General features: G+C 41.9%; 1 protein-coding gene and 1 long non-coding RNA gene across 2 annotated transcripts in view; one reads left to right on the top strand and one right to left on the bottom strand.

The window, feature by feature from the left end:
* si:zfos-911d5.4 (uncharacterized) overlaps positions 1 to 9,936 on the top strand; it is a 42,851-nt gene extending 32,915 nt beyond the window's left edge. Inside the window, exon 7 of the mRNA XM_017482965.3 lies at positions 5,313 to 9,936. Within this exon, the coding sequence (XP_017338454.1) occupies positions 5,313 to 5,480 (168 nt within the window). The 3' untranslated portion in view covers positions 5,481 to 9,936. The remainder of the gene's footprint in view (positions 1 to 5,312) is intronic.
* On the bottom strand, positions 3,594 to 8,701 carry LOC108273628 (uncharacterized). The gene is made up of 3 exons (XR_001814332.3): positions 8,651 to 8,701; positions 5,346 to 5,476; positions 3,594 to 3,793 (listed from the first exon to the last, which is right to left on the bottom strand). It is a non-coding gene; the product is annotated as an uncharacterized LOC108273628 (long non-coding RNA).
* Positions 9,937 to 10,531: the final 595 nt, after the last annotated feature.

Here is a 10,531-nt window from a genome sequence, read left to right as displayed (position 1 = left end):
ATCTCTATCTGTCTGTCTCTCTATCTCTGTCTGTCTGTTCTCTATCTCTGTCTGTTTCTCTATCTGTCTCTCTGTCTATCTCTGTCTGTCTGTTTCCCTATCTCTGTCTGATTAAAGCTGACTGTATCATCATATATCAATATGAGGTTGTCCTGATGTTGGAGGTTCTGGTGTGATGGTGAATATCAGGTTGTCCTGATGTTGGAGGTTCTGGTGTGATGGTGAATATCAGGTTGTCCTGATGTTGGAGGTTCTGGTGTGATGGTGAATATGAGGTTGTCCTGATGTTGGTTGTTCTGGTGTGATGGTGAATATGATGTTGTCCTGATGTTGGAGGTTCTGGTGTGATGGTGAATATGAGGTTGTCCTGATGTTGGAGGTTCTGGTGTGATGGTGAATATCAGGTTGTCCTGATGTTGGAGGTTCTGGTGTGATGGTGAATATGAGGTTGTCCTGATGTTGGTTGTTCTGGTGTGATGGTGAATATGATGTTGTCCTGATGTTGGAGGTTCTGGTGTGATGGTGAATATGATGTTGTCCTGATGTTGGAGGTTCTGGTGTGATGGTGAATATGAGGTTGTCCTGATGTTGGAGGTTCTGGTGTGATGGTGAATATGAGGTTGTCCTGATGTTGGAGGTTCTGGTGTGATGGTGAATATGAGGTTGTCCTGATGTTGGAGGTTCTGGTGTGATGGTGAATATCAGGTTGTCCTGATGTTGGAGGTTCTGGTGTGATGGTGAATATCAGGTTGTCCTGATGTTGGAGGTTCTGGTGTGATGGTGAATATGATGTTGTCCTGATGTTGGAGGTTCTGGTGTGATGGTGAATATCAGGTTGTCCTGATGTTGGAGGTTCTGGTGTGATGGTGAATATCAGGTTGTCCTCTCTGTGCTAAACTGCTGGAAAGAAGCACCAATAAATCTCTGACTGTCTGAGCTCGGAGCTGTCGTGTTTCATCACACCGGCGACTCTGTGCAGATGATTTACAGAGGTTTGAGGTTGATTGTAGACAAATAGCTGTCGTGTCAGTCCCACACACACACACACACCCCCCCCCCCCCCCCGCACACAGACAGACGTCTGCCTCCTAAAAGCTATGCTCAAGGTGCTTTTGTTTCAGCATGCCAGAATTAATGAAGCTATGTTTCATTCCAGTGTGTCAGGTGTCAGTGTAAAGTGAGATCCAGAAGAATCCAGCTCTAAACCACAACTGTGTGTTCTGCCATCGAGGAATATTAAAGGTGTATTGTAGTGCAGAGTGCAGGCATTGTGGGAGGTGTTTACATGAGTACATAATCTGTAATAAACCCTTTTTAACACTCATGCTGTCTTCACTACTTAGTAATAAATATTCCAGGCTACAGATTTAGATTAAAAACAGACAGTGTGTCTTTCTTCTGTCTGTGTTTCAGTTAGCAATTTAAACTGTATTGATGGAACAGAGCCACAGAGGCCACGCCTCCTTCACTGAGACTGACAGACACAGAGGCCACGCCTCCTTCACTGAGACTGACAGACACAGGGGCCACGCCTCCTTCACTGAGACTGACAGACACAGAGATCACGCCTCCTTCACTGAGACTGACAGACACAGAGATCACGCCTCCTTCACTGAGACTGACAGACACAGAGGCCACGCCTCCTTCACTGAGACTGACAGACACAGAGGCCACGCCTCCTTCACTGAGACTGACAGACACAGAGATCACGCCTCCTTCACTGAGACTGACAGACACAGAGGCCACGCCTCCTTCACTGAGACTGACAGACACAGAGGCCACGCCTCCTTCACTGAGACTGACAGACACAGAGGCCACGCCTTCTTCACTGAGACTGACAGACACAGAGATCACGCCTCCTTCACTGAGACTGACAGACACAGAGGCCACGCCTCCTTCACTGAGACTGACAGACACAGAGGCCACGCCTCCTTCACTGAGACTGACAGACACAGAGGCCACGCCTTCTTCACTGAGACTGACAGACACAGAGTCCACGCCTTCTTCACTGAGACTGACAGGTACCAAGGCCACACCTCCTTCACTGAAACTGACAGACACAAAGGCCACACCTCCTTCACTGAGACTGACAGGTACCAAGGCCACACCTCCTTCACTGAAACTGACAGACACAGATGCCACGCCTACTTCACTGAGACCCACATTTACCAAGACCACGCCTCCTTCCCTGAGACTGACAGAAAACCGACAGGCCACGCCTCCTTCACTAAGACTGACACACAGATGCCACGCCTCCTTCACTAAGACTGACACACAGATGCCACGCCTCCTTCACTGAGACAACAAGTATTTTTTATATCGGAAAAATGCTCAACAAAAACTTTAAGCCACATCATATTATGCAGTAGTGTCTCCTGTACCACACACACACACACACACACACACACACACACACACACACTCACACACACACACACATGCTTTTTTGCTGTTTAAATAACATTTTTTGTTAAAAAAGAGACTAAAACACATTTTTACAGAACTGGAGATGAAAATTTCAATTCCATCTTTCCTCTTTTCGGTAGTTTATCTACCTTTTGATGTGTCGCTCATAAAAGCCTCGGCGCGCGTCTGCAATAAGCTCCACTCGCTGAACCTCGACCTGCGGCCATTAGCCAAACACCAACGCCGGCACACGCCGCTCTCACACAAACCATAATTGAAAAAAATTGTCCATGTTTATAACAAAAAAACATCTCACCCAGTGTGTCTGTGTGTGTGTGTGTGTGTGTGTATGTGTGTGTGTGTGTGTGTGTGTGTGTGTGTGTGTGTGTGTGTGTCTGTGTGTGTGTTGTGGAGGTGGACACAGTTGTACACTTTAATCTCGTGTATAAGGCGCGTCAAACAGCAGAAGTGCTGCAGATTTTTCCTTTGAAATGGAACAGAGTTCAATTATCCGGCCACGCAAATTTCATTAAGGCGGCCATTGTCCAGCCGGAAAACCGTGTGTGTGTGTGTGTGTGTGTGTGTGTGTGTGTGTGTGTGTGTGATGCTGAGTACACACTTCGTTAAGCTGGATGGAGAGCGAGAGAAATCCGAGTCCAATCTTGGCTTGGTTCAAAGATGCACTGCTTTTCTGTTTGAAGCTGAAGTGTGTGTCCTGCTGATACACTGAATCACTGAGTCACACATCGGGATGTTAACACACACACACACACACACACACACACACACACACACACTGACGCGCATCACAGCTTATTCACGTCGTATTTCATTTAATCGCAGACTTCAAAGTGATTCATATAACATCCTTCCTGAGTGTGTAATCAGACTCAAGCGTTATTGTTGAGCTCTCGAATCTGAAGGTGTTGATTAACGAGTCCGGTTCAGATGGCAGGTTTACGATACGTCATCGTTTCTATAGTGACGGCTCATTAACAGGGACTCGTACGGCGGACGCTCCACGTAAGCAAAGTTTTCTGTAAGGGGAAGTTTATTTATCGTTTATGGAAGGAGTCTCCAGTGTCAGAGGTGAATCTTCAGGACAGCGGAGTTCACGATTCTTTGAGGTTTCTCCGTAACATGACGATCTTATTCTTCTTCTTCGAGAGAGAGAGAGAGAGAGAGAGAGAGAGAAAGAGAGAGAAAAGAGAGGTGAGGGAAAGACTTTGTCTCGTGGACGTTCCAGTTCTGGTTTATCATTCTGATGATGCTTGTGTCCAGGTGGCGTCTAACTGAATCGAGTCTGAATCGATTCTCCTGGTCAGGCTGTGAGCAACAGCTTGGCCTGCAAAGGTCAAACAGGAAGGTCACGGATGTCCGGAGAGGGCTAGAGAGATATGACAAGGGCTCAGTCAGGGTCGTGACCTGTGTGACCTCTAGAGGTCACTAAAACCTGTTCTTTATCTGTGAACCTAATGCTTATCACTTATTACATACGATATCTGTCAAAGTGAATAAGAACGACTCTGAAGCATTAAATTCTACGACGTAATCCTGATGTTTTCATCTGAAGATGCTGGGAGAAATCCGTGACACGACAGCTGAAGGTCATGTGAAGGACATGTGTTAATGGCACCAAGATGAAATAAGTGTGACTAAATGACTAATGTTGGTAAATCAGAGTCAGAATCTGAATTAGAAGCATAAATGAATCAGATTCAAAACCAGAATGTGAATTACAGCATGAGTGAGGATTTGACTCTGAACCAGAGGCATACTTTAAATCTGAATCAAATTCTGAATTGAAGTCTGATTTAGAATTTGAATCTAAATCCGAAATGGAATAAAACTCCCTCAAGATTTGAAACATAATTAGAATTAGATTCGGCGTTTAAATCTGAATTAGACGCAGAATATAATCTGAATTATACCCGATTTCGGATATGAATCGGAATAAATTAGAATCTAATTCAGAATTAGAATCAGAATCTGATTCAGAATCAGGGTTTTAATGTGAAGCAGAATTAGAACGGGAATTTGTATTGGATTTTAAATCAGAATCTAAATTGAAATAAGAATCGAAATCTGAATCAAAATCTGAATCTTTATTGGAATCCAAATATGAATCCGAAACAGGATTTTAATCGGAATCAGAATTTGTATTAGAATTTGAATCTAATAGAAATGTGAAATAAGGATTAGACTCCGAATAGAATCTGAATTGGAATCAGAACGTGAATCTGAATTCAAATATAAAATAGAATTTGAATTAGAATATGAATCAGAATGCAAATCTGAATTACACTCAGAATCAGGAACAGGATTTTATTCTGAAGCAGAATTAGAATGGGAATTTGTATTGGATTTTAAATCAGAATCTAAATTGAAGTAAGAATCAAATCAGAATCAAAATCTGACTCAGAAACAGGATTTTAATCTGAATCAGAATGAGAATTTGTGTTAGAATTTGAATCTAATTAAATTTGAAGTGTGAAATTTAATAAGAATTAGAATCAGATATAAATATATATAAATATGAATCAGAATTTAAATGTGAATTAGACTCAGAATCAAAGTCAGAAACAGGATTTTAATCTGAAGCAGAATTAGAATCTGAGTTTGAAGTAGATTTTAAATCAGATTCTAAAATTAAACGAGTCAGAATTAGAACTAAAATCGAGTTTAAATCTGAATCAAGATCGGAATTAGAATCAGAATTTGGATCTGAATTAGAATCTGAATCATATTCTCTCACAGGTACTAGGGATTTGAGTTGAATGTTAATAAGCTGTTATGAAGTTAGCATGCTGATGTGAGCGTGCTGACGTTAGCATGCTGACGTTAGCATGTTGATGTTAGCGTGTTGATGTTAGCATGCTGAACATGATTATTTCTGGTCGTTGTAGGTGACGGTGAGGATGTACAAGCGTGGAGCTCACAGCTGGCTGGGAAAACCTCTCAGCGGGACGTCCACCATCCCATCCAGCACACACGTCGTGTTTCGCATCAGCGGAGACGACAAAGACGCCAAGATCCCGTCTAACAGCATCCACACCATCACGCTTAGCATCTAGAGAGAGAGAGAGAGAGAGAGAGAAAGAGAGTGAGACAGCAAGATAGATAGAGTGAGAAAGAGAGAGAGAGAGAGAAAGAGTGAGACAGCAAGATAGATAGAGTGAGAAAGAGAGAGAGAGAGAGAGAGTGAGAGAGAGAGAGAGAGCGAGAGAGATAGAGAGTGAGAGAGAGAGTGAGAGAGAGAGAGTGAGAGAGAGAGTGAGATAGAGAGTGAGAGAGAGAGAGAGTGAGAGAGAGAGAGTGAGATAGAGAGTGAGAGAGAGAGTGAGAGAGAGAGTGAGAGAGAGTGAGATAGAGAGTGAGAGAGAGTGAGATAGAGAGTGAGAGTGAGGGAGTGAGATAGAGAGTGAGAGAGAGAGTGAGAGAGAGAGTGAGAGAGAGTGAGAGAGAGTGAGAGAGAGTGAGATAGAGAGTGAGAGAGAGAGTGAGATAGAGAGAGAGAGTGAGGGAGAGAGTGAGATAGAGAGTGAGAGAGAGTGAGATAGAGAGTGAGATAGAGAGTGAGAGAGAGAGTGAGAGAGAGAGAGTGAGATAGAGAGTGAGAGATAGAGAGAGAGAGAGAGAGAGTGAGATAGAGAGAGTGAGATAGAGAGTGAGAGAGAGTGAGAGAGAGAGTGAGATAGCGAGAGAGTGAGATAGAGAGTGAGAGAGAGTGAGATAGAGAGTGAGAGAGAGTGAGATAGAGAGTGAGATAGAGAGTGAGAGAGAGAGAGCGAGAGAGATATAGAGAGTGAGAGAGAGTGAGATAGAGAGTGAGAGAGAGTGAGATAGAGAGTGAGATAGAGAGTGAGAGAGAGAGAGCGAGAGAGATATAGAGAGTGAGAGAGAGAGATATAGAGAGTGAGAGAGAGTGAGATAGAGAGTGAGAGAGAGGTATCTCCAGGTAAATGTTAGCGACTTAACACTCTCTTAAGACCCATAAACATAAAAATTGCCTTCAGAGCAACATCACAGAGGATCCATTTTGTCTCCGTTCAGAACCCTTCGGTCCAACATTTGTTTTTGACGCCGCCTTCATAAGAACAATCCTTGTATTAAAGTATTGGCACCCTCAACTTCCATTATGAGAACCGTGCTCAGTAGTTCTCCGTGACAGGACACCAGGATCATTCTGGATTTGAATTTGTGCCTGATGGAAACTTCATGCTTTAAGGGTGAAATGATCTGGACGTTACATCTGTAATATAAACCTTTTATGTTCGTGTACATTTTTTAGTTACTGTGATGTTGACGATGGTTCTTCTATAGCATCGCTCTAAAGAACTTTTACTCATAAAGGCACATTTATTTATTTATTTATTTATGTATATGTATATTTATTTTACCATACAGCATGTACAGCGCGTCCGAAATACATCTACATCACAGATTTTTGTGTGGGATTGGGTTTGGATCATCCGCGTATCTGCGTGTCGGCTTGTTTAACAGCTACGCGATTTACGCCGGCTGTAATTGCTCACTCGACAAAACAGCGGCCGCTCATCTTGACACGTTTTTCAACACCGAATCCATTTGCGACCTCGCGCATTGTTAAAGCCCTCCAAGAGCAGCGGCTGGAGCACAAGCTACGTAAACTGCGCTAAACTCGACTCGTGACACGACTGCACTCCTTCACCCAAGCACAATGGGAAATCGCTGGCGTTTTATGGAAATGGCGACGTTTATGCTAATTATCGCGGCTCATTTTCTCTTGTTTTGGATGACGAGTCTAGTGTCAGCCCATGCTTTGAAGCGGCAAATTAATTAGCCATCGTGTCGCTGAACTCTTTTAAGGAGTGAGCGCTAATGCTAATTTGATGCAGGTGTGGAACCGGGACTGATTGATGCCGCACGAAGAGTTGTGTTGGGCTGTAGAACGGTCTAGAAGTTGTTTTTTTCTCTCTCTAAAGTTGAATTGGATTCGTTTCGGCTCGGTGGAGTTTCACTCAGATTTCTCTGGAACTCTTTTAACCCCGACAAGTTTACAGCTGGGAAAGTTTTTTTTTACAATGTATACAGCTGGCTCCATTTTACTTTCTCCACACCGTTTAGCATCCGAGCGATATTATACTAGGTTTCACCAGCAGATGAATCGAGAAAGAGATGAAATTGATGTCAGTGCTAATGGCTAACTTGTGTGTTATGCTAGTTTAGCAAGGAGTATTGTTTACGTTTATCTTTTAAATAATTGGTCGTTATATTCTTGTGAATTGTGCCCTTACTGCTAACAGCTAGCAGGCTCATTTCATGCCTCTGAGATTTGTCCACCGCTTAATCCATTATATTTTCCTGTCAGTGCTAACAGCTATGTTATGCTAGCTAGTTTATTATTCAGGATTTATCATTACAGAGAAATAATTGGCCTTATTTGTTGACCCATTCACAGGGTGTTTCTTTTCACTCAGTGCATTGTCCTTCTTTCTTACCGCCAGCGCTAACAGCTAGCAGTCCCATTTAGCGTCTCTGGTATTGGCTCTAATGGAGTTGTTATAGATGTGGCGCGAGTGCCTTAAGCTAACACGGAGATTCAGATCTTTGTGAATGGCAGCTCTTGCAGCTCAAACTGCATTATGTTGCACTCAAGTTTCACAAATGGCTGTTTATGAATTTACCCTGGAGGACATTTCGTGTCCGTGTGAGCTCTGAGGTTTGACATCGTGTTATCAGTGAAAAGCATCGCATAGCCATGGGGTGACGGAAACATAACGGTTTCTTTACCGAGGTGTGACTGCATACGATAAGGGCTCGGGTTCTCCTTTTTTATGTATAGCGAGTTCAAAATACCTGAATAAAGGTTATTTATTTGACTTTTCGGAGCGGTAATGCGAATGTGAGCTGTGGTGGAAATCTTTAAGGAAGAGTGAATGGTTTTGTACAGTCTCACCTTGTGTACCTTATTAGAGCACGGCGTAAATGATACATATATATGATAATGTAATGAATTTGAAAATAGTGTATATATTGCTCTACAACTCTTGTTTAAATTGGAAACTGTGTGCACTGCAAAGAAGGATCTAGAAGTCTGACTCCTCTGATCTTCCATCAGGCGTCAAAAAATTAACCTTCGTCATACTTTATATCTCATTTAAATATTTACGTCGCGGTTCGTAAGAACACACTGGACACAAAGAGTTCAGATTAAAATTGTTTGGCTCGTTGGTTCATATTGTCTGAAAATATTACTTCTGACCGTCACAAAAGCGCTGACACTGGAGACTCCTTCCAGACGTGTCACATAAACATCTCCTTACAGAAAGCCGAGCATTCGTACCATATCAACCTTCTGATCAGTCAAATTCCAGAATTCAGTTCTGCAAAAAATTCATCGAGAACTTTTGACCAATCAGATTTGAGAACAGTGCCGTTCGGTGAAAAATGAACAAGCATTTACGCTTGTATTGCGTAAAACGCGGTAGGTGAAAACACGCCATTTATGCGATCAAATCTAAACCGTTTCCATACGGGATTTTTCGGGTGTTCAGGTGTTATGATGGCGTCACGTTTATTATTTGAAGTTACTTGTCGTACGTTTAGGGCGTTCGATTGATTTAGTAGCAGCCGTGTTACAGACGTGGAAACATTTCGCTTGCCAAAATGAACATTTCCACTGTTCCTAAGTCACGTGACGAGGTCATTTAGCTAAACTGTATTTCTATATAGTTGTGGTAGGTGAGAAATAGTAAAATAAGGGATCTTAAAAATTCGAATCTGGACTTTCACCTGTGAATGCATAAATATTACCTCAATTAGAATAGTGTTATAGTAAAATAGTAGAACACTAGAATAGAATAGTAATATAGTAAAAATTTCATTTTGACAGCCCTAGTTTGTACCACATTGTGTTATGTATTATACGCAACCAATCAGTAGCAAACAGGATTGCTCGCCCCGCCCCCGAAATACCACTGTTTTTTTTGGTGCCGAACTAAAAATATATGAATAATAATACAGCTGGAACATTGGATACTGGATCAGTGACTGATGGAAAAAAAATCTAAATCTAATTTGTAAAATATAATTAGAATGTGTATTTGTTTTTATACCTCATTCACTGTAAAGTGGTCTCAGACTTTTGGGCCTGGATGCAAGCACTTATGTGTTTGTATTTACATATAAATGTTTCCCCCCCCACAATATGGTGTTACTATGCAATAAAAGGATTATATTTTCAGGTAAAACATTGGACATAAAAAAAAAATACCTGGCTTTGAATTCTCTTGTTTTTTTCTCTCTTTTTTTGATGATCCAATGCAGTCCATTTTTATTAGCTCAGTTGACAAAGCTTTCAATTCTCAACGGTTAAACCTTTTGAAAACGGTTGTGTTATATTGGAACAGATATTACTGTATTAAACTTTGGGTGCCATTTCTGCCGTATTTTCTGTGGTTTGCTAATATATGACTGAAGTTTATATGCTTGTGAGTGTGTGTGACTTTTCACTGAATTACAACAAAACGACAGCATGCGGTTGAGAAGTGTATGTGCATGACGATAAAATAAACAAGTAAATAAATCGATAATTGTTGTGGAAAATAGTCCGGAATGAATTTGCATTAAAACACTGTGCACAGTTATGGGATGTTCAGTTTTAACACGCTCGTGAAGTGCTTGTGAGAAGTTGAAATCCAGTTTAATCTCACACTTTCCTCCACCTATTTTTCCCAGAAGAGGTTCAGTTTTCGCACAGGATTTGTTTGTGTATAGAAGTGTGCGACTATACTATTAACTAACTGAGCACTGCATATTGCAGTAAATGAATCTGCGTCACCTGCGTTACCTCACATCATTGATCCACCAGAACAACAACAGCCAATAATATCCATAAAAGTCTCAGCTGCCCCCTCTAACTGACTGCGTGTTAACGTGGGTTCTCCATTTCAGGTCATACGATGAAGATCCTCTTCCGATAGACCTGTGTTTAAAGAACATTACGACGCTCTGCTCAGGTCATCAATCAGTGCCTACATTTGCTCGTGTAGAAAACACATTCTTGCATGAACACATTCTTCAAAGTGAACTTGAGGTAATAAGGACATTTGTTTCTGTCCGTTAGCATGTTTTGTTCATGTTT

Source organism: Ictalurus punctatus, chromosome 13 (assembly GCF_001660625.3).
Source record: "Ictalurus punctatus breed USDA103 chromosome 13, Coco_2.0, whole genome shotgun sequence".
NCBI lineage: Eukaryota > Metazoa > Chordata > Actinopteri > Siluriformes > Ictaluridae > Ictalurus > Ictalurus punctatus.
The sequence above is the reverse complement of the archived record's forward strand: the minus strand, read 5'-3'. Positions and strand labels throughout refer to the sequence as shown.